The 24364-nt window shown below is 38.8% G+C and overlaps 2 protein-coding genes across 2 annotated transcripts in view; both read right to left on the reverse strand.

Annotated features, from left to right (window-relative positions):
* Positions 1-6536, reverse strand: part of NETO2 (neuropilin and tolloid like 2) — a 69614-nt gene extending 63078 nt beyond the window's left edge. Inside the window, exon 1 of the mRNA XM_027092224.1 lies at positions 6233-6536. Within this exon, the coding sequence (XP_026948025.1) occupies positions 6233-6266 (34 nt within the window). The 5' untranslated portion in view covers positions 6267-6536. The remainder of the gene's footprint in view (positions 1-6232) is intronic.
* An 11754-nt stretch (positions 6537-18290) lies between these two features.
* ITFG1 (integrin alpha FG-GAP repeat containing 1) overlaps positions 18291-24364 on the reverse strand; it is a 232780-nt gene continuing 226706 nt past the window's right edge. Inside the window, exons 17-18 of the mRNA XM_027092142.1 lie at positions 22350-22467; positions 18291-19706 (exon numbers count right to left, since the gene is read on the reverse strand). Coding sequence (XP_026947943.1) covers positions 19647-19706; positions 22350-22467 — 178 coding nt within the window. The 3' untranslated portion in view covers positions 18291-19646. The remainder of the gene's footprint in view (positions 19707-22349; positions 22468-24364) is intronic.

Genomic DNA, 24364 nt, shown 5'->3' on the forward strand with positions numbered 1-24364 from the left:
TGTGCCCAAAAAATGCAGAAATTCTGCCTTACTAATATTAAAAAGAATGTAGATTCTAGTGTTGGTCAGGATATAGGAAACTGACTTATTCTGCCACTGGATTGTAAACTGGCACAGCTTTTGGGAGGTTAATCTGGTAATATATATCAAGGCTTAAAAATGTACAAATCCTACTCAGCAGTTCTTCCAGATCTGAGAAATGAATCATTGGGACAGTAGTTCTCAGACTTTAGTGTGCATCATATTCATCTGGAGGGCTTATTAAAATAGACTTGGTGGGGGGTTACTTCCAGAGATTTTGATCCAGTAGGTCTGGGGGTAGGGCTTGAAAACTTGCATTTTAACAAATTCCCTAGTGATGCTGAAGCTGTTGGCCCTGGCACAACACTTTGAAGACCACTACAACAGGAGAGTGACAGTACACTGAAAGAAACAGAAACAAGTTGCCTGTTTTCTCCTTTGGTGACAGTAGGAGCACGTGTGGGCCAAGATGGATGGGGCGGGGCAGAGGGTGGGCACAAGGAGTTGATGAGTTGATTTTGGAAATGCTGGTGAATGCTCTACTACATATATGTATGTATATGTATTCTTATAATGTCCCTACAAATATCTCGTTTCTGAACATCTGCACTTGCCACGGACCTCCCTCTGCTTCTACAAAATAATGTTCACACTGCTAAAAACCTGCTTTTTCTAGGAACTCTCCCAAGGTTAATTTTATTAGATAGCATTCATACTTTTCACTTCTGTAACTCTCTATCTCTGTATGGTTTTGTTTCTTTCACTGATTTTGCACACTCCTATTATGTTAGCATAAGGTTTGGCATGAGTAATAAAAAACCCAAACTAGTAGTTTAAACAAGATAGAGTATATTTCTCTGACAAGTAAACAAACTGTGCAGGTAAGTAGTCAAGGGCTACAGTGGTGGCTATACCATTACTAGGGACCTAAGCTCCTTCTGTCTTATTGCTCAGTTGTGCGTGACTTTCATTTCCAGGCTCATCTTATGGTCCAATATAGATGCTAGAGTGCCAGGTTCCATATCTTCTTTACAGCTACCATGTCTGCATTACAGTCAGCAAGAATGAAGAAATGACACAGGGCATTCCTCCTTCCTTTAAAAACTTTTGCCCAGACTCCACAATGATATCAAAATAAAAATTTTAACTGAACAACAGATATACCACCACTTCCCCAAAGTTGAACCCACATCTAACTGGTCAGACTTATTTAGTCACATGGCCACACTTAATCCTAAGGAAAGCTGGAAAATCTAGTATTTATTTTGGGTGGTTGTGTGCTTAGTTAAAATTCAGAGAATCACTGAAAGGTAAAATGGATACTGGAAGAAAACTGGCTATTTCTGCCATAGTCCCCTATAGCCTACTCTGTCCCCGGCAGCCAGAGATCCTTTCAAAACATAAATCAGATCACATCACAGCCTTTCATAAAATCTTCCAACAGAGTCCCATTACATCTAGAATAAATCCATACTCCATATTCTGACTTCAGAGGTCCTATGTGGTGTGGCACCTGACCATCTATGGCTACACAGGTCTTCTTCCCATTACTTTAACACACCAAGCTAATTCTAGCCATAGGGACTAGTTATTCCTTCTGCCTAGACTCTCTGTGCATGGCTGGTTCCTTCCTGTTATTCAGGTCTTCTGAGGCCTCTCCGACTGCTAAAGAAGCTCTACATTTTCTTCTTCATCTTGTTTTATTATACAAATAATATTTTAATTATTACTTATATTACCTGCTATTTTCTTGCTTATTATCTGTCTTTTCCTACTAGAAAGAGGGACTTGTCTCTCTGAACCACTGATGCATCTCTAGCGACTAGAAGACTGGCTGGCCCATAATAGCACTCAACAAAAATTAGATGAATACATGAAGTGACTAAGCAAAATCCTGATTATACTTTCTTTGTAACTATAACATATAGTACAGAGCACCACTAACAAATTAACAAGCACACATCTTGGTTAACAGCAGGCACAGAGATGACCCAGCTTATTTGAGCATAAATCAGGGGACAGAAAAAGAATTTTTTTTTCTTTTTCAGATATGCTACTACTCTTACTTTTCTCAAGCTGACTCAATTTACCTTTGTTAGTAATTAAATGTACCTCTTTCTCAGCCTTCCTATTTTTAGCATCTAAGCAGTAAACATAAGGTTTGGTAAACCTATCATGAGACTCCATAACTTAAGAACCGCCTAACTGGTCTCCCTGCTCCTATTTTCTATAATGAAAGCAAAATGGAGTTCAATTAGAGTCCATATACTACTTGAGGTAGTAGTAACTTGTTTTCCATTAGCTATGTTCCAAAGAACAGAGAAGTACCCTAATTTAATCAAACTCAATTTTACTTGGTAGTTAAGAAAGAAGATGGATCTTGGTGAACTTTGGGATCACTCCACCCTCCACGTGCTACTCACATTGCCAATCACTTATAAGAAAGAGTAACTGCAGAAGTGTTTTCTCTTTCCTGCAGAATGTGACAACCTTCTTGTTAGTCAAATGCTCTTGAGATGGCCGTTTTGTATGCTCTAATTATACAGGAATCCTCAGACATCCACAACAACTATCATCAGACTTTAACACGACCAGGTCACATTTTGAAGAGTATTTGATATCTTCTCACCCACTAAGGCTATAACTTCCAATACATTACTCTAGGCATATTTAAACCAACATGTTTTAATGTCATTTTGACTAGGACGAATTGAACTTTCAGATTAGTACACCCTGTAATTTTGTGAACAAAGATGCTAAAAAGTGTTAGTTCTTCGGGGGCCACTCTGATTAGTGACTGAGAGGGTGAGGGCCCTCAGCAATCAGAGCAACCTTGTTCTTATCTGTTCTTTGTTTAGTTTTTAAGTACCCACTCATAAGAGTTCCTCTGAGGGAGTTCTGTTAAGGAAAGTTTGGAAACCCACTGGATTAGATCACCTTTTAGGATTCCCCTTTCTAACTCAAACACCACAATAACTAGGATCTCAAAGGGCCCCAGGGACACATTAAAAAAAACCCCAAAACCAACAGGGACTTCCCTGGAGGTCCAGTGGTTAAGACTCCACGCTCCCAATGCAGGGGGCATGGGTTTGATTCCTGGTCGGGGAACCAAGATCCCGCATGCCACAGGCAAAAAAAAAAAAAAAAAAAAAAAAAAATTACTGTGCAGGATCATAAATTTTAAAATGACAGGAGATTGTGCTGAATGGGTAGTAACCAAGGGCAGAACTTGGATTATTTTTTAGAATTTTAAATATGAACTTTACTTATAGTTTATCTTTTTTCTATCTTATTCCTAAAAGGACTGAAAATGGCTTTGATTTGAACTTGTTTTGTAATGCACATGTACGTGTATTACAGGGCTGCATGTTTTTCCTAAAAGGTGAGTTTGGTTTCAAAACACAGATAACTTTTCAACTGTCAGTATTAAAATATTTTCTCCAAATGGGGGGAAAAAGTCAAAAAGTTAATTTTTCCCAAGGCTATGTTTAAAAACTTCCCTATTAAAGGGATAACTTCTCATTATGGTACTTATTTCTGTACGGTTTAATTTCTTGTAAGAGGCTTAAGGATGAAGGACAGGAGTTAATATTTGTCACAGTCTCAGATAAGATTTTTAAAATATAGTGCCAAGGGATAGTTATGCACTGTAACACCATAAATTTAACCACAGTTTATACAGATTTAAATGTAACTGCGTCTAATAGGATTCTCCTGAAGCAAGTGTGCAGAATGAATATGAACAGTGAAAAACGGGTTTATAAAACTAATGTAATATTTTCATGTGACTATGATACTTAACTTTGATAGAAGGCAAATCAAATTTTATAAGACCTGGAGTGATCATAAACAGTTAAAAGTGAATTATTCAGATTTAACAATATATGAAAGGTTTAAAAGCCCAGCAGAGTTATCCTTTTGTTCTCACTGCTGGAAGTAAAACAAAGAATCAATGGCTTCTTAAAGTTACCTTCTGCTTAAAATTTCACACAGTCATTATGGCTGATTTGTTTTAGTAGAAACTGACCATAATATTCCAAAGGCGGCTTTTGGTAGGTAATATCCATAATTATGTAAATGTTAAATAACTGCTTCTGATAAGAACCTCTTCAATGTTGAAACAATTTACACCTTACAGGATACTTAAGGGCTACTTTTTCATGCATTGGTGCACACAATGAATGGTAGCACTGGGAAAAGCCAATATTTTTTAAAAGGTAATTTTTAAAAATTAAAAATACCAATGTTTATATAGGTAACAAATGCATTTGGTTTAAAAAAAAATCAAGTGATACAAATGGGTGTGCAGTGAAACAGAAGTCTTCCCTTTACTCTTGTTTCTCAGTCTCCCAGATCCCTTTCTCAGAATCAACTTTTGTTAATTTCTTGAATCTTTCCAGACCAATTCCCCATATTTATAAGCACATATACATAAACTTTAGAAGACTTAAAAATAGCTGGCTTTCTCTCTAGTAAGCCTAACAGTAACAAGTTAGCTTGAGCTTTTAAAAATACACCAGCATGTAAAAATAGTGTAGGTTGGGTAAAATTAAAAAAAGAAAAGCCAGATACTACATTGTTTTCACTGTAGCTCTGCCATCAACCACAGAATCCTTTCCTGAAAGGTGCAACAACTAAATGCTTCACCACGGTGGCCAGAGAGGGCAGTGTGTACCAACGACAAAGGCAAAGGCAGAAAAGCTGCAAAACCCTTCACCATTCCAGGAGTATCAGAGATTCCGTCCTATCCAGTTCAGTTTCAAGTTCTGCAGGTAAAGCTGTATAACAGATCTACGTGATTTCTCCCCAGAGGGGGCTACTCAGATGGAATGTCATTATTATTGAACACCCTAAGGCAAAGAGGACAACGAAGCAATTCAGATAAGGAGCACTATCAGAAACCCTACTATGCATAGAATTTATTTTGAAAAAGTAAAACAAAATCTTAATTTCCAAGGAATGGCGATATAAATTGAGAGTTACAGAAAGGAAAGACTACAGAAATTGATTTCAGAGATATAAAATTTTAATACAATGAGGAAATCATTAATAATTTATGGGGTGACTGCGAAACAATCACCAGATAGAAAGTCTTAGGTTACCTTAGCACAAACTGTACATATAAGTATACAGTGGGTAGTTAAATTGCTGAAATATCAATTATGAATTTAGGAATATCTGAACAGTAGATAATTTGTGCAATTAAAATTTAAAGCAAAATTATACAGAATTTTCCAGTAAAACAAATTTGAAAAGTGTTAATATGGAGTGGGAAAAAACCCAACATTTTTCACTGTACAAATATCAAGATACAATGAAAAGCGCTAATCAGTGCCTTAACTCCTTACCCAATATTTAAAAAACGGGAATATTTCATAACATTACAAATACACAGCTATTCAGTTTTCAATCGAAGTCAGTAGCGGAAAAGGGAAGCCCTTTATTGGTGGTGGTGATTTTCCTCCGAGGACCGAAAACAGGATTTATTCATTCCGATTTTCAGAAACAACTTTCTATCACCATCTTGATTATCTATGTATATAAATTTTAATCTAAAATAACACCTCCTGGAAAATGCAAAGCAGCTGTAGTATGTTTTGGAGCTTTGTGTACTTGGCAAGCTGACTGTTTTAATTCCCGGTACAACAAATCATAAAGAACCAGATACCGGCGGCAGGGTATCCTGAGGTCCCGGGAAGCGCCAAGGCACAGCCCCGAGCAGCGGCGCCCGCAGTGGTGCCGCAGCCTCCGCGGCCGCAGCAGGTGGGACCCGGCCGGCGGGGAGGCCGTTCCGCCGCACGCCACCGCGGGGCTTTTCAAGAACAGCTCCGCGACGCCTCAGCTGTGGTTTTCATTGTTTGCTCGGAATGACTTTGTTACTAATGCTGAAAAAGAGCGGCCTACGCTCCACTCACACAAACCCCACAACTTTGCAAAGCGATGTGCGGAATTTCGAGGAAGAGGCGCGAGGGCACAGCTCGGAGGGCCGGCCGAGCCGCCGCGTCCCGTTGAGCTCCCCGGTTCCCCCCGCCACGGCACGCAGAAGGCTGGGGAGAAGCGCTCGGGGAGCGAGTCGATCCCGGCGGGAGCGGGGGCTCCGCGATCCGCTCGCGCCAGACAAAGGGGCGCGTCGGACGCCCGGCGCCGGGCAGGGACACGAAGACGCCGGCTTCGCCCGCAGGGGGCGCCGTCCGCAGCTCTGGGCGCTTACCTTTGAGGACCGAGCAGAGCTGCTCCAGGGCCATGTTCTCGAGCTGCCCGGCTCTTCGCGAGGGGCCAAGGCGGCGACGAAGAGGCGGTGGCGGAAGCGCGGCGCTCACGGCTCAGCGCGGCGGCAGCCCCGCTCCGTCCCCATCGCCCGCCACCAGGTTGCTACCCGCAGGGTAGGACTCAGGTCCTGCGGCCCGCCATGCCCCAACCTCCAGGCGGGCTCTCGCGCTGCCCCAGTCCCCCGACGGGCGCCGCCTCCTGCTCCGCGGCGCTCCGTCCCATCGACCGCCTCGCTGCCGGGGAGCGCGGACGCGAGGGATCGGACCTCCGCGGGCCCGTCCGCCTGCAGCCGCAGCGCAGGCCCCGCTGAAGTGGCGGGCGCGGCGAGCCCACGCTCATTTAAGCAGAGAGCGCTAGCGCCGCGTGCCGGCCGCACCGCCGGCGCGCATGTGCCCGCCCCCCGCCCCCGCCCGCGTGCCCCTCGCAACCCTCCCGGCCAATCGCCTGGCGAGCCCGCCCGCGGCCTCGCACCCTGGGTGGGCGGTGCTCCCCTCTGGCGACCGTTTTGTTGGGGGCGGGGCGAGAAGGTTCGGGGCGCCGCCCTCTCGCACCCCGAGAGGCCGGCGCAGAGGGAGAGCCCGGCCTGCGCCCCGCAGCCCCGGGCCGCGGGGTGGGCGGGTCCGAGCCCTCGAGGCCTGCCTCCTGAGGGAGGGCTGGGGCCCGCCGCCCACCCGGTTCGGCGGCCCTAGTCCGTCTGCCCACCTCCGTCCGCCCTCGCAGACGGAAGGGGGGCACCGATCCCATGGCCTCTTAAGACCTCAATTCAAGGTCAAAACTCTGCCCTGCTCAGCCCTTCTCTACTACCTGCCTCGGCAGGGGGCGCGGATCTGGGCGGGGCTCAGGGCGGAACGGGTCTGTTTAGCGCCAAGGGAGTTAACCTGACCAACGGTAATGATTACTAAGATTTGCGGACCGCTTCCCAGATTGCCAGGCACAGCACCAAACATTTTCCATATCAATTCTGTAATCCTCGATTCACTTCCTGCGGGATAGGTACTGTTGGAGGATGGGAAAAAGGAGGCCAGGAAGGTTAAGTCATTTGTCCAGAGCCACACAGTGAAAGAGGGAGGCAGGGCTGTAAACCCAAGAAATCTGCCTCCAGAGACTGCCCTCTTTACCACCAAGCCATGCTGATGGGGTCACCTGACTCCGCTGATAGCAAATCTCCAAATTTGCAAACAACTGCGTGGTATTCTGTTTTATTTTCTCTATAGTGATTATCACGCTCTGAAATTACCTTGCCTATCTACTTGTTTATTTTTGTTCATCACCTGTATCTCATTTACCCCCACTATTAAAATATAAGTTGCTTGAGGGCAAGGAGGCTACATTCATATATCCCCTCAACACATACTTATTGAGCATTAATTATGTGCAGAAAACAGTGATGGGTGCTGGGGAAATATCCGTGATTGAGGCCCTATCATAACAGAATATTTATGCCTGTATCTGACACGTAGTAGGAACTCCATACATATTTGTCTAACGAAGTTAAGGACAATTTGCAGCAACTGAAAATATCTCTTTCCTTCTATCCCTCCAAAAGTAAGTATTAACAAGGTTTGCAAGTGAAAACATACTTAACATCAAATAATATTAAGGTATTTAGCCCTTTACCGAGTGTGCTGTGGAAGGTATACGAGATGTGTATGAGGAAAATCACCTACAGTTAAATTGAGATTGCACACGAGAACCAACTAGTAAATAAAACATTTAAGAGGCTTTTCCACAAATATAATAAAGTGACTTATTGGGAGACCAGGACAATATTACCATTATTAAATCTAAGTCACAGACAATGGTGGACAAAAAGAATTGGGAGGAAGGAGCCCTCTCAGCTTCTGGAATAATGGTTCTTAATGCATAATTGTTGACTGAAGGAAGAATCCATGTGTATATGATGTTATCAGAGAATGCTTCATGAAGGAGGTGACACACAAAGAATGAAAAGGCTGTGGATGCCAAGTGGAGAGGAGAGAGAGCAGAAGAGCTTTCATATCAGGCAAGGAGCAGGGGTGAGCCTCACATTTGGGGCAAGTGTTGTGACTGGTAGTGAAGATAAAGTTGAATATGGTGGGTTTTGACTATGGAGATTCTTGCTTGATTGCTAGGCAAAGGAGTTTGTACTTGACTCAGGAGGCTAGAGGCAGTTTTTTTGTTTTTGCGGTACGCGGGCCTCTCACTGTTGTGGCCTCTCCCGTTGCGGAGCACAGGCTCCGGATGCGCAGGCTCAGCGGCCATGGCTCACGGGCCCAGCCGCTCCGTGGCATGTGGGATCTTCCCAGACCGGGGCACGAACCCGTGTCCCCTGCATTAGCAGGCGGACTCTCAACCACTGCGCCACCAGGGAAGCCCTAGACGCAGTTTTTAATAGTGGAGCAATGGAGTTCTGGAAACATTAATCTGGCATTTGAGTTGATACAGTAAAAGGGGAGAGATTAGAGCAACCATACTCACAAAGTATATACACAGCATTGTTTCATTTAGCCTAGTACCTCTTATGGTAGTACCATTTTGGTGAAACCTAAGAAGTCTTTTCTCTAGTATGTTGGCTGGGGACTAGATTCCCAAGGAGTGGATTGGGACTGTTCATTCTGTGGCTCCCTTTTAAGACACCTATCTTTTGGATGTACTAGTGTAATTGTAGTAGATTTTCCAAGGAATGTGGTAAAGCACAGATAATAGCTGAGACTACTGTGTGGCCATATGCTGACTAAATCAAAAGAAAAGCAGTTTGCATCTCTCTCAGCTGGGGAGTTCTGTATTTGAAATATTATTTCCCTGGAAGACCACCCAGTAGTATCCAGTCTGTTCCCAGATTACCTGCCAGTGCCCAGGTGATTGAGGACTGCTTTCATTGTTCCCTGCCTGATCTTCCAGGCATAGGTATAGCCTCTCCAGCTCCTCACAGATCATTCCTGTAGTTTACATTTCGTTTTCTCTGACCAAGTCTTCTGTAGCACTTGAATGGTGGTGTGGAGCATTGACTTACTTAAAAAATGCTGAATTTTATCTCAGTGTTTATGTACCAAACAGATTTTTGTTGTCTCTCTTTTTTGCTGGAGTTTGGGAGCTCTAACATTTTATTAAATGATAACCTAGAAAGGCAGGTTATGTTTAGAGATTGTTACGGACTGAATGTTTCCCTCAAAGTTCATGTGTTGAAGTTTTAACCCCTAGTGTGCCTGTATTGGAGATGAGGCCTCTAAAGTTAAATGAAGTCATAAGGGTGGGACCCTGACCTGATAGGATTAGTTTCTTATAACAAGAGACAGCAGAAAGCACAAGCATGAAGGAAATGCCTTGTGAGGACCTGATGAGAAGGCACCTGCCTGCAAACTAGGAAGAGCTCTCTCACCAGAAACCAAATTGGCTGAAGCCTTAATCAGGGACTTCCAGCCTCCAGAACTGTGAGAAAATAAATGTTGCTTCAGTCACCCAGTCCATGACATTTTGTTATGGCAGTTTGAGCAGACTAATACAGAGATATAACATAACTAAGGAAAATATAGGAATTGACACATAACCAAACTGATATTAGAAAATCTATTTGTAGTAAAAAAAAAATAGGGGTCTTATACTGCTTTTCTTACAGTGTGCAGATATGGCTACAATGATGGTGAAGTTTAGTGAAAAGCAAAATCATACAGGATCTCAGTGTATGAAGATTTCAGTGTCATACAACTGTGGGGAATTTTTTAGGAAAGGAAAAGAGGAAACTTTAAAATTTTTTATTAGTTCATTGAATTAGTTGGCCTGGGTTCTCATAACTAGATACCACAGACTGTATGGCTTAAACAATAGAAATTTATTTTCTCACAGTTCTGGAGGCTAGAAGTCCAAAATCAGGGTGCCAATAGGATTGGTTTCTGGTGAGACCTCTCTTCCTGGCTTGCAGATGGCAAGCTTCTTGCTGTGTCTTCACATGGCCCTTCCTCTGTGCACCAAAAACTCCTCATGTCTCTTCCTCCTCTTATAAGGACACCAGTCAGATTGTATTAAGGTCCTACTCTTATAAACTCATTTAACCTTAATTACATCCTTAAAGGCCCTGTCTCCAAATACAGTCACATTGTGGGTTAGAGCTTCAACATATGGATTTTGCGGGGGGGGACAGAGTTCAGTCCGTACACTCATGAACCAAAATTATCCCTGTGTTAATGATATTGAAGAAGACTTGTCTCCAGGGAGTTAAAACTGGTTCTTTCAGTAACAATGTCACCTAAACTTGTTTCCAAATTTCTGCCTAGTATAATTCCAAAGCAAGAAAATGTTTAAGAAATATTGCCTACTACCAGTACTTAAGTATTTTAACTTTATCAGGAAAATTTCTAGTCATCCAGTTACTTTCCACTGCACCACCAGGGAAGCCCCTCGTTTCATGGTTTTAATATTCATTTCCCTAATGGCAAATGATGTTGAGAACTTTTCATGAGCTTAGTTGCTATTCATATATCTTCTTCAGTGAAGTGTCCAAGTTCTTGCTTGCTTTTTTTTTTTTTTTTTTGCGGTACACAGGCCTCCCAATGCCGAGGCCTCTCCCGTTGCAGAGCACAGGCTCCGGACGCGCAGGCTCAGCGGCCATGGCTCACGGGCCTAGCCACTCTGCGGCATGTGGGATCTTCCCAGATCAGGGCACGAACCTGTGTCCCCTGCATCGGCAGGTGGACTCTCAACCACTGCGCCACCAGGGAAGCCTTTGCTTGCTTTTAAATTGGGTTATTGTTTAGTTTTGAGAGTTCTTTATACATTCTGGATATAAGTCCGTTGTTGAATATGTGATTTGCAAATATTTCCATCGCATATGTAGCTTGTCTGTTCATTCTCTTGAAAGTGTTTTTGGCAAAGAAAATGTCTTTAAATTTAGATTTTTTTCTTTTATCTAAAACCTTCCTTAGATTTTTTGGTATTATTTCTAAGAACTCTTTGCCTTACCCCAGCTCATGAGTATATTCTCGTATGTTTCCTTCTAAAAATTTGATAGTTTTATGTTTTACATTTAAGGTTATGATCCATTTTGAATTAATTATTGTATGAGGTGTGAGGTTTAGGTCAAGGTTCTTTTTTTTCTTTGCATAGGGATGACCAAATAGTTTAACACTATCTCAAAGACCACCTTCCACTGAATCACTTTTACACTTTTGTCAAAGATCAAATAGCTATATTTGTGTGGGATTATTTTTGGACTTTCTATTTTGTTCCATTGATCTATGTGTCTATCTTTTTCCAGTACCACATTATCCTGATTATTATAGCTTTATAATAAGTCTTAAAATCAGGTAGTTTGACCTCCAACTTTGCCACCTTTTCCAAAATTATTTTAAGCTTTTCTAGTTCCTTTACTCTTTCATATGAATTTTCTAATAATCTTGTCTATGTCCACAAAAAATGCTGCTGGGATTTTGATAGGGATGTTATTAAATCTATAGGTCATTTTGGGGAGTGTTGACATGTTTACTAGATTGGATCTTCCAATCCATGAACACAGTGTCTTTAAGTCTTCCTTTATTTCTTTCATCGCTATTTTATAGTTTTTGGCATACAGATCCTATGCATGCTTTGTTGTATTTATACGTAAGAATTTCATTTTTGGGGTGTATTTTAAGTGGTATTTAAAACAATTTCAATTTCCAATTGCTCATTGCATTTATATAGGAATATGATTGATTTTTTTGTGTTCACCTTTTATCCTGCTGAACTTGCTGAATTCACTTAGTTCTAGGAAGTTTTGTGTGTGTGTACAGATTTTCTAGACTATTATGTCATGTACTAATAGGGACAGTTTTATTTCTTCCTTTCCAATCTGTATGCCTTTTATTTCCTTTTCTTGGCTTATTACTTTAAGATTTCCAGCACAACATTGTAAATCAACTATATTTCAATAAAAAAATTTTAAAAAGGGATTTCCCTGGTGGCGCAGTGGTTAAGAATCTGCCTGCCAATGCAGGGGACATGGGTTTGATCCCTGGTCCAGGAAGATCCCACATGCTGCAGAGCAACTAAGCCCGTGCACCACAGCTACTGAACCTGCGCTCTAGAGCCCATGAACCACAACTACTGAGCCCACGCACCACAACTACTGAAGCCCATGTGCTCTAGGGCCCGTGTGCCACAACTACTGAGCCCACATGCTGCAACTACTGAAACTCATGTGCCTAGAGCCTGTGCTCTGCCACAAGAGAAACCACCACAGTGAGAAGCCCGCACACCGCAATGAACAGTAGCCCCTGCTCGCAGCAACTAGAGAAAGCCTGCGTGCAGCAACGAAGACCAACGCAGCCAAAATAAAGTTAAAAAATTTTTAAAAATTAGAAAAAGATCCTATATTAAAACAGATCTAGGGGTTTCCCTGGTGGTGCAGTGGTTAAGAATCAGCCTGTCCTGAATGCAAGGGACACGGGTTTGAGCCCTGGGCCAGGAAGATCCTACATGCCACAGAGCAACGAAGCCCATGTGCCACAACTACTGAGCCTGCACTCCAGAGCCCGCGAGCCACAACTACTGAAGCCCCTGTGCCTACAGCCCATGCTCCGCAAGAAGAGAAGCCACCGCAATGAGAAGCCCATGCACCACAATGAAGAGTATAGCTCCTGCTCGCCGCAACTATAGAGAAAGCCCGCGTGCAGCAACAAAGACCCAATGCAGCCAAAATTAATTAACTAATTAATTAATTAAAAAAAAACCAGATCTACAAAATATTTTCCAGTACTATGTTGAAAATTATCGGTGGGGGAAAGCATTCAGTTTCTCATCATTAAGTATGTATCAATATTAGCTGTAGTTTTTTATTTTTATTAATGCCCTTTATTAGGTTAAGGAAGTTCTATTCATAGTTTGCTTAGTTTTTTTTTGTTGTTGTTTTTAAAATTAGGAGCGGATGTTAGATTTCGTCAAATTATCTTTCTGTGTCTATTGAAAAGATAAGATGGTTTTTCTGACTTAATAGTATGATAAATTATATTGCTTTTTTCCCCCCTCAAACAGTGAACTAGTTTTGCATTCTGGGATGAAACACACTTGGTAATGGTATATTATCTTTTTACATATTTCTGCATATAATTTGCTAATGTTTTGTTGAGAATTTTTGTATCTGTGTTATGAGGGATATTGGCCTGTAGTTTTATTTTCTTGCAATGTCTTTGTTTTGGGCATTAGGGAAATATTGACCTTATAAAAGGAGTTGTGAGATATTCCTTCCTCTTCCTTTTCTTCAAGATACTGTGTAGAATAGGTATTATTTCTTAGATATTTGTAAAATTTGCCAGTGAAACCATGTGTTCCACTGAGTTTTCTTTTGTGGAAGGTTTGTTTTTTAATATAAAAATTTAACTTTTAAAAATAGATATGGTGCTTATTGATTTCTGCTTGGGTGTGTTTTGGTAGTTTATATCTTTTAAGGAATTGATCCATTTAATCTACTTTATTGAATTCATGGGCATAGCTAGTTCCTAGTATTTTTTATTATTACGCCTTTAATGTCTGTGGGATCAGTAGTGATGTCTTCTCTTTCGTTCATTATATTGGTTATTTATGTCTATTTCTTTTCTCTCCTGGTCAGAGGTGTAGCAATATTATTGATCTTTTCAAACAACCACCTTTTTATTTCATTGATTTCTGGTCTAATCATTTCCTTCTATCTTCTGTTTGCTTTAGATTTAATTTAATCTTTGTTTTTCTAGTTAAGGTAGAAACTTAGGTTACTGATTTTAGATCTTTTTTCTTTGTTAATATATGCATTTAATGCTATACATTTCCCTTTAAGCACTGATTTCTCTGTCTCGTACAAATTTTATGTTTTATTTTATTTGGTTAAAAAATTTTTAAGTTTCCTCTGAGACTTCCTCATTGACTCCATGGTTATTTTTATTTTTATTTTTATTTTTTTTTGCGGTATGTGGGCCTCTCACTGTTGTGGCCTCTCCCGTTGCGGAGCACAGGCTCCGGACGCGCAGGCTCAGCGGCCATGTCTCACGGGCCCAGCCGCTCCGCGGCGTGTGGGATCTTCCCGGACTGGGGCATGAACCTGTGTCCCCTGTACTGGCAGGTGGACTCTCAACCACTGCGCCACCAGGGAAGCCCCATGGTTATTTTAAAGTGAATTAATTTCCAAGTATTTTGGTATTTTCCAGGTATGTTTCTAGTTTAGTTCAATCTTAGTCTGAAGACTTACGTTGTATTTTTATTTGGTTAAAAGTATTTTAAAATTTCCTTTGAGACTTCCTCATTAGTCCCATGGTTATTTTAAAGTGCATTAATTTCTAGATATTTGGGTATTTTCTCTAGTTTAGTTCAGATTTAGTCTGAGGATCTTTGTATAATTTCTATTCTTTTAAATTTGGTGAGGTTTGTTTTATAGCCCAGATAAATGTCTCTTTTAGTGAATGTTCCATGTGCACTTAAGACAACTCTGTGTTTTGCTATTGTTGGTTGAAGTGTTTTATAAGTCTCCATTAGGTTAAGTTGATTGGTAGTGCTTTTCAGGTCACCTCTAAGTTTTCTGATTTTCTACTTTTTCTATCAATCACTGTAGAAGAGTGTTGACATTTCCAACCTAAATCATGGTGTGTCTCTTTCTCCTTACAGGTCTGTTTTGCTTTATGTATTTAGTTTATACACATTTAGGATTTTTATGTCAAGAGGAGTGGAATGAACTTTGTTGAGTCTGCTCTCTTTAGCTGAGGCAGTCCACAAAGGGGGCTGACAGCAAACTATTGAAGGCATTCCCAGAAATTAGGATAATAAATCCTTTATTTTTGAGTGAGGATCTGGACATTATAGCATCTACCAGAGAAGTAATCAGGTTTTCTGTTTGAATCCGTTTTAGTTATGTCTTCATAGGAATTGGTCTATTTTGTTAAACTTTCAAATTCCTTGGTATAAAATTGTTCTTAACATCTTCCTATTTTTGTTTTAATATATACTTTATCTGTAGTTATATCTCCTTTTTCACTTCTGATACTGGTTATTTGTGCCTGTTTTGTTTTTCTTGATAGAGGCTCTGGGGCAGCCTATAGCCAATAACTGATGAAGTGGGGGTGTAAAGGCCCAGCCTTCTTACCCTAACTTAGGACAGGTTAGGAGATAGAAGAGGTCATCCTATCTCAAAACTCACTGTAGGGTTGTAAGAGGCATTCTATTAAGAATGAACCACAACTTGATTTCTGCCTCTGCCCAGTCTTGCTTCCTTCCTTTCTTCTGTATAGGTGTTGATCAAGAGCACCCCCTAATCTATTATCTATTTTATTAGTCTTTTAAAATAACTGGCTAGGTGATGTAAAGCTAGGCTGCAAGTCATCACAAGGGCTGGTCAACTTTAGTTCACTTTTATACTGAGGAGTTGCCCTTAAGTATCCTAGCTTAATCCTCAGTAAGGTCTCTTGGACACAGTTCAAATTTTTGAGTTTCTTAAGTAGTTAATTCTAGCTATCTGTAAAGATTAATATTTCCTGACTTTTATCCTTTCTTAGAGATTTTCTAAAGAACAAAAGGAAAATTATTTTTTAAAATTAAAAAAAAGTATTTATTTATTGATGGCTGTGTTGGGTCTTTGTTGCTATGCGCAGGCTTTCTCTAGTTTCAGCAAGTGGGGGCTGCTCTTTGTCGTGGTGTGTGGGCTTCTCATTGTGGTGGCTTCTCGCTGCAGAGCATGGGCTCTAGGTGCGTGGGCTTCAGTAGTTGTGGCACGCAGGCTCAGTAGTTGTGGCTCATGGGCTCTAGAACGCAGGCTCAGTAGTTGTGGCGCACGGGTTTAGTTGCTCCATGGCATGTGTGATATTCCCGGACCAGGGCTTGAACCAGTGTTCCCTGCATTGGCAGGTGGATTCTTAACCACTGCACCACCAAGGAAGTCGAGGAAAATTATTTTTTAAAACATGGAATAAAGCTCATTTTTTTGCAATTACCATATGAACTCACTGGACCCTTGTATAAATCTAAGATATCTTAATTTACCCTGGTGATCTTATTTTTAGTAATAACTAAAATTTATTTTAGTTTTTATAAGATTACTTAATCTTAGTAATCTCGGTGATCTTATTTTTCCTATATCTCAAAACATTTTGCTATAGGATTTCTCTGCTTGAAAAGGCTGTATCTATGATGCCAAGATTGTTTTTACCTTTGATGGTTTAGTAACCACCACCTTTAGTAGAGAAGCACTTCACAACTTTATAGTGATACTTAATCTGAGGGTGAATCTCTAGGTATAGCTACTTGTAATAGGTCCCTACCTTTCCTTATCAAGAGTGGGAAGGGTATAAAAAGTATGTTTATAAGTCGTTACCTTTGAATCTGAGGCCTTCTAGGAGAAACTATTTTGAGAATTAAGTTTCTGAAAATATATAGTTTTTTGGCTGGTAGATGCAGAAATATAAAGCGCTAGTCTAGGTAAATGGTGTGTTAACAACAATGTATTTATTGTGTTTACAAGTATAGGTATATCTCGGAGATGTTGTGGGTTTGGTTCCAGACCACCACAGTAAAGCAAATATCATGGTAAAAAGTGAGTCTCACAAACTGTTTTGGTTTCCCACTGTATATAAAAGTTATGTTTACACTATATTGTAGTCTATACAATACAGCATTATGCAATAGCATTATGTCTTTTTAAAGACAATGTACATACATTAAAAAACACAAAACAAAAAACCAATTACAACAGTAACATCAAAAATCACTGATCACAGGTCACTATAACAAATATAATAATAATTTAAAAATTTGAAATATTACAAGAATTACCAAAATGTGACACAGAGACATGAAGTGAGCAAATGCTGTTGGAAAAATGGCACCAATAGACTTACTAGATGCAGGGTTGCCACAAACATTCAATTTGTAAAAAATGCAATATTTGTGAAATGCAGTAAAGCGAAGCACAATAAAGTGAGGTTTGCCTGTATGTGATTGTTATCTTCAAAATGGTTACTAAGTCTTAATTACTCCTCCTTGTTACCAAAAGGAGGAGGATTATAGAAGTAAAGATCAGTGGAAGACAGTCAAAATGTTGTTTGTCACTGCAATGGGAAACAGGAGGGAAGAAAAGAACCAGCATTTATCAAGTACTTTCTACGTACATATTGCTACTTAAGACTCAAAATAGCTTTTTAGGGTATCACTCGGTATCCTTGTTTTACAGATGAAGAAACCAGAGCTCAAAGAGGCAAAGTGACAGACTAAAAAGTCACAAGATGGGAGAGTTAGGCCCTGTATCCTGATTAGTTTGACCTCGAAGTCTTGTGCTGTTTCCACTACAGTATTCAAAATTAATATAAGGATCTTTGTACAGCTGGCCCTTGAACAACGCAGGTGCTGACCTTCTGCGCAGTCGAAAATCTGAGTATAATTTTCCTGTTAGACCTCTGTATCCGAGATTCCGCATCTGTGGATTCAACCAACTGTGTACTACCATAGTACATATTTATTGAAAAAAACCATTTATAAGTGGACTTGTGCAGTTCAAACCCATTTTGTTCAAGGGTCAACTGTATTTGATTCTCAATGTTGTGACACATTTTTCACCTGCTGCCCCTTAATGAATGACATTGATGTTTCATTGAAGGTTAGTATCACGATACAGAAACACAGTATAAAGTCACTGATGGTATTGGGTTAGCCAAAAACTTCGTTCAGATTTTTCTGTAACATCTTAAGGGAAAACCGGAACGAACTTTTTGGCTAACCCAATATTTTTTGTTCTCATTACATTTTATATGACTATAACAGTATTCCTCGTAGACTCTGACTACAAGCGAGTTTTACAACTCATGCTATATCAGTTGATTGATACTAAACCTACCTGTCTTTAGGGACAGTGTAGAAAAGTGCCTGGCACAGTGTTGTAGGTTGATAAATGAATTTAATTGGATACCATAGTCAGAGATGCCTGTCTTGCCCTGACAAGCAAGCCACTTCTGTCCAAATCTGTGATTTAGACTTCATAACCTCTAGGGCTTATCATGGTCCAAAGTAATTATTTACACACTCACCAAAATTCTTTGTTTCAATACAGAATATTTATTAAGAATACATATTAACATGCTTAGATACACAAAGTAAACCACTTATACACATGCCATTCTCAGTGAACTGTAAGGAAAAAAACCATGAAGAACAAAATTAGTTGCTTTCAGGTAAGTTTTTGTGTTTTATAGCTATCATACGTCCATTTGCATATTAGGAAGTTATTAGCATTGATACATAAACTTTTTCCCAATCTTACATGTAACTTTTTGGCAAGGGGAAGTTCATAAAAATTTGCATTGAAGTCTGAATGTAAATTATAGACTCTTACAAGCTTTTGAGAATAGAAATGTGATTGAAGATTTGCATTCCCAGATGCTATCTACAGCAGTTTCCTTTCAAGAAATCAAATGCTTTTCATTACCACATGATAAAAATCAGTGTTCAAATGAAAATTATTAGGGCACATTAATTCTTGGAGGGTATTATGATATAATTTTCAGTTAATATAAACAAGTAATAAATCTTAATAGAGGGTGTCAACACCAGGAATTTAAGTTTTCCAAAGACTATGCTTTCTACATGCTTGAAAATAAAATCCTATCAAGTCTAAATATATTTTGATAATTAGTTGTAGAAGTCTGTAAAAAAATTATTTAATAATAATAAATAATGACAACTACCACTTATTGAAAATTTACTCTATGCTAGGCACCAAGCTGGGTACTTTGTGTACATCATCCCATTTAATGTATACAACACCTCAAGTGAATAGTGTATTAGCTCTGTTTATAAACAAGAAAACTAAGGCTTAAGCAATTAGCTAAGTTCAAACAGCTTGTAAGTCGTGTAACCAGGAGTTTAAGGCAAGTCTGACTGCGATTCCAAAGCCAGCGTACCCAATCACTATATTGTATACCATCAGTGAAAGACCCCCTGACATGCTATAATGAGGGTGAATGGTTAATAATTTTATCTTTGATACATTCACAGAAGTATAATTTGCATCGTTAGAATAAGAAACAAGATGGATTCAAGTGGAAAACAAAAAACCCTGCTCATTTAAATATTTTTATTTACACGTGTCTTTTTCCATCATCATTATTCTAATAAGATTATAAATACGTAAACACCTTAGTACATGCAACACATTCCGCGAAGGAACAAATATGTAGAGCACAATTGAAAAAAGAACCCAAATTATTGTATACAAAATGCTTTAAAAAAAGACCTTGTAACACATTCAGACCATATTTATTTGAATACTTTCCAATAATTACCAAGGGATGTATCATTTATAAATAATAAAATCGCCTGTTTTCTTCTATAAGCCAAGTTTAATATTTCAGTTAATCAAGTGAATAGCCGTTCCATTATGCACTGCTAAAGGCAAGTCACATAGCATCAAAATGAAACCGATGGGCTTCTTGTCGTTTTTCTCTATCATCTGCTTTCTGAAAAAGAATTTTAGACTAGTTTATAAATGATAGGAAAATGTCAAGAAAAGATTAATTTAAAAAGTGGTTAATTAAAAAAATAAAAGCCCTGAGCAATTAGTAGGTAAAAGGTGTGATTTTATTATGTAATAATCTTATGAAATATTTTTATAGTTTACAGTAGCTATCTTATAATGAACAATCCTCTAAATTGAATTTAAAAAACCAACAAGAAATGTTCCTTAAAAGCTTAGTTTGTTATTTATTATTTATTTGAAAGTAGGAGTAAACATTAGATTTTGTAAGAATGGAATCAACTGTTACATTTTTCCCATTCTTAACACTGCTGAATCTAATTATATTAAAGTACATTAATTATTTTGGGGTTAACCTATTGATTTTGCATATATTTATCGATCCTCTGTTCCCAGCAAAGTATTGTGCTTGGAATTTTTTTTTTTGGCTGTGCTGTGTGGCATGTGGGACCTTAGTTCCCCAACCAGGGATCGAACCTGTGCCCCCTGCAGTGGAAGCGTGGACTCTTAACCACTGGACCACCAGGGAAGTCCTATGTGCTTGAAATTTTGAGGGATTAGAAAAGACACAGTTCTGTGTCTTGTTCTCAAGGAACTTATTAAAGCCTAAAAAGAAAATAGCAAAACATACTAAATAACTATTTCAGCATAAAATGTGAAAAATGTTACCAATATTCTGAGATTACTTCTGGGTTGGCATGATGAAAGGCAAAGCTTTGAAAAGATAGTGTTTATGGAAATGAAGAGGAGGGACATTCACTACAAGATGCGGGAAGAACAGGAACAATCCTGAGAAGTCTGGCAGGAGCACGGGATATGTGAAAGTAACTGATAAGATAAAGACTGGAAAGGTGTATGGTAGAGTCACATGGAAGTACTATGTAGGCTACAGGCTGAGGGAGTTACACATTTTAGGCAGGGGGTGGTCACCAGAGGTTTTTGAGCAGAGGAGTGACATGATTAAGACTAAACTTAATGATGAGTAATCCGGCAGCAAAAGTGCTAAATGGAGCGAAGGGGAGAGAATGGAATTTGGGAGGACAGGGAGTATTTAACAAGGAGCTGAACTAAACTAAAAGCACTGGTGTAAGGAATTCAGAAGTGGAGTCAGCTGCAGAGATTGTAGGGAGGCACAATGAGGAGGGCAACTGATTAAATCTTGCAGGGAGTAAGAAAGAAGAGAGACAGCTTTAGGAAACTGGTTTTAAGTTGCTTGCAAGTGATCTAGGTAGAGGTTTCACGGTGACAGTTGGAAGTGGGGGAGAGACCTTTAGAGAGAGATGAGGGCTGGGCATCTCTGAGGTAATAGCTCAAGCCATGATTTTAGATAAAACTGGCAGGGAAAGTATATAAAGAGGGCCTAGGGCAGACACCGTGGCAGAAAGAACAGCCAGCGTAGATGAAAAGAGAAGTGGTCCAAGAGGTAGGTGACAAACCACAGTATCACAGACAGAGGCGGTATACAGATATGTATTTCAATCCGTATTTGTATTTAAAACTTCAGTTTTTAGCCACTGCATCATTATTATTGTAAGTCTACAATGTTTACACGGTAATTAGATCTCCTGTGAAATCAATAAAATTAATTTCCTTTCCTTCATAGGTCTAGAGCTGTGTAATATGTCATACTATGTTCTGACATTTCTAGACAAAAGTAAATAGAGTCATCTTTGATCTTACCTCTTAAGTTGCAATTTTAAAATCAACTGAATATGTAACTTTATGTTATCATTTTTTGTATGAACGGAGTGTTTTTTGAGAGACAAACCTATGAACATTTATTAGAACAATTAACATGTTCTCTTTTTCATAAGTTAAAACAGGTAACATAAAGCAGATGGTAATTTTAGTTAACAAAAATGATTATCATGAGCATCACAATCTAAAAATAATAGGTGCAAAAATGAAAACACTTGTGACACATAGAGCCCATTTTGGAGAACATTATTGGAACCCACTAGTTATGTAATAAATATATATTCATACACAAGTAGAAATTAGCTTTTTAAATTTATATCTAAACTATGAATAAATTTATGTGATAGCCTTTTTCTCTACTCATAAACATTATATAAAAACTACATTTTTGGAGTTTTGTTTTTAATTATTATTTAGGGTGTTATACTAAAGAACAGAAATCAGTTTAGTTTAGTACAAAGAATACTTGATAGATGGAAAAGATGTTTATCACTTTGCTACTTCCCACCTAAACTCTCTCTGCTCTAATTTTTTATAAAGAGATAGCTGTTATTCCCAGAAAAAAATGTCCATGGCCCTATCAGTAAATAATGGACACAGGCTCATTTAAGAAATGATTATTATTTTCCAGGCCATTATGAAATTACTTCTAATTAAGCTTTTTGATATGCCTGTTGATTTGGGGGTGTTCACTTTATTACTTTTGTACAGTATCAAAGTTTTAAAATACATAGTCTGATTTGCAGGAATTGCTAAGAGACATTAGTAACTCAGGGGGATGAAAAAAATTATCATTAGTAAGATGACATTACGGACAGAACTTGAAAAATCAGAAAATCTTAGTCATGTGAAAAAGTTTGAAATATAGTGTTTTTAAAGAGTAACATATTACTATTATAAAGTTAATGTTCCATTTAAATGAACAAACCTTTTCCTGCCAATGTAAAATGCCAATTATTGCCAAGATGAAAACACAGACTCCGATGAGCGCTATAGCAGTAAGCAGAACAATGTTACTTGGTGTAAGATACAGTTTGGCACTCCAGCTGTAGATGAAAAGAGAAGAATTAAAATTACACATTTTAATTTAAAAATAACAAAATACTATTGAGACCAAAAAGCAAAAGAGCTTATTAATTAATGAATCAGTCCATTCATTCATTAATTCATTCACCTATCTATCCATTCATTATAAATAAAACAAAAGCAATTAAAATTAAGATAGGGTTAAGAATATTGACGATCCAGCAGAGTTCAGATTTTTACTCCAAGAACTGAAATAGAATAGAATTTTTGATGAGATGCTTTGCTATTTTTCTTTGCTCCTGTGAGAATTATTCTTAGGTAAACTTATCAAGGGTACTTTGGGCAATCTTAGACATTGTTTTTATGTCTTGTTTGACTTACTGAATTAGAAACCTTGAACTTTAAGGCTACATAGTCACATGATTTTTGATAAGATTTCTATATCTTATTTTTTGACCCCTGTTCACATATGTACTATGACTAAGTAAAAGAACCATATGTCCAAGTAGGTGTAGATAGATGCTTGTACAAAATGTCATGTTGGAGGGTTTACATTATTACAATGATACTGAGACTTCTTACAAAATCACTTTTAGTTTCTCAGTGTTAATGGCAATATACAAACTTTAGCATAAATAGAACTAGCTCTTTCCTCTAAAACAGTCCACATAATACAGCACTTGCAAACACTGAAAAGCCTAAAACTGAGGTCTATATTACCAACAATGTAGGTGGTTATATATAAAGAACTTTTTGTTCTCTCTGAAAATAGATAATGGATATATTTTCATCTTAAAAGTTTAATAAAGGTAAGATTATTCTGATAAATGGCAAGCACCAACTGACTTATTTTGGGATAATTAAAATTTACTGATCCATAAGTTAGCCTCTAGTCAATAAATCTCAAAATACACCTCAAACTAAAATCAATTTGGTTTTTATTATGTACATAAATTTGAAAAGAACATTTTTTTCAGAAAGAGCAAGAGAAACGTGAAAAATGTTGAGCTTATTAAGGAAGAAAGGCTATAACAAAATTTCCCAGAAATTCAAGAGTAAGAAAACCTTAAGAAACAAATACTGTTAATTAGTTGAGGTTAGCTATTCTCAGCACCTTACCTCATACATAAGAAGAGGTCCTTTCATGAGATTTTTTTGGTAGTTCCAATTTATCTATCTATCTATCTATAAGTCTTTATTGAATTTGTTACAATATTGCTTCTGTTTTATGTTTTGGTTTTTTGGCCCCAAGGCATGTGGGATCTTAGCTCCCCAACCAGAGATCAAACCCGCACCCCCTGCATTGGAAGGTGAAGTCTTAACCACTGGGCCGCCAGGGAAGTCCCGGTAGTTCTAATTTAAAAATAGATTTAAAAAACCCATGAATAAAGGAATTTCGGTAAGAAAAACAATGAACAAAAGGCCAATACTGAGTTTCTTACTCAGAAGCAGTCATTCTTCTCAGTTTCTTACATATCCTTCCAGAGGTATTCTATACATACATAAACATATACGCATAGATATCTTCTTTATAAATCACAAATCATTGCTTATTATTCATAAGTGCATTTTCCTTTTATCTTTTGCTTTACCACTCTATTTTAAAAGATTATCATGATATTGCATGATATAGAAGTACTATAATTCATATAGTTTCTTGTGCAGATTCATTTTGTTATAAATTTCAAAATTTTAATAGACTCATTAAAAAAGTCTAAATTCAGACCATAACTGTTTTTTTTTTTTCTTTGCGGTACGCGGGCCTCTCACTGCTGTGGCCTCTCCTGTTGCGGAGCACAGGCTCCGGACACGCAGGCTCAGCGGCCATGGCTCACGGGCCCAGCCGCTCCGCGGCATGTGGGATCCTCCCGGACCAGGGCACGAGCCCGTGTCCCCTGCATCAGCAGGCGGACTCTC

The sequence above is a fragment of the Aethalodelphis obliquidens genome, unplaced genomic scaffold, assembly GCF_003676395.1.
Source record: "Aethalodelphis obliquidens isolate GAN/ISIS:26980383/991018 unplaced genomic scaffold, ASM367639v1 scaffold75, whole genome shotgun sequence".
Classification (NCBI taxonomy): Eukaryota; Metazoa; Chordata; class Mammalia; order Artiodactyla; family Delphinidae; genus Aethalodelphis; species Aethalodelphis obliquidens.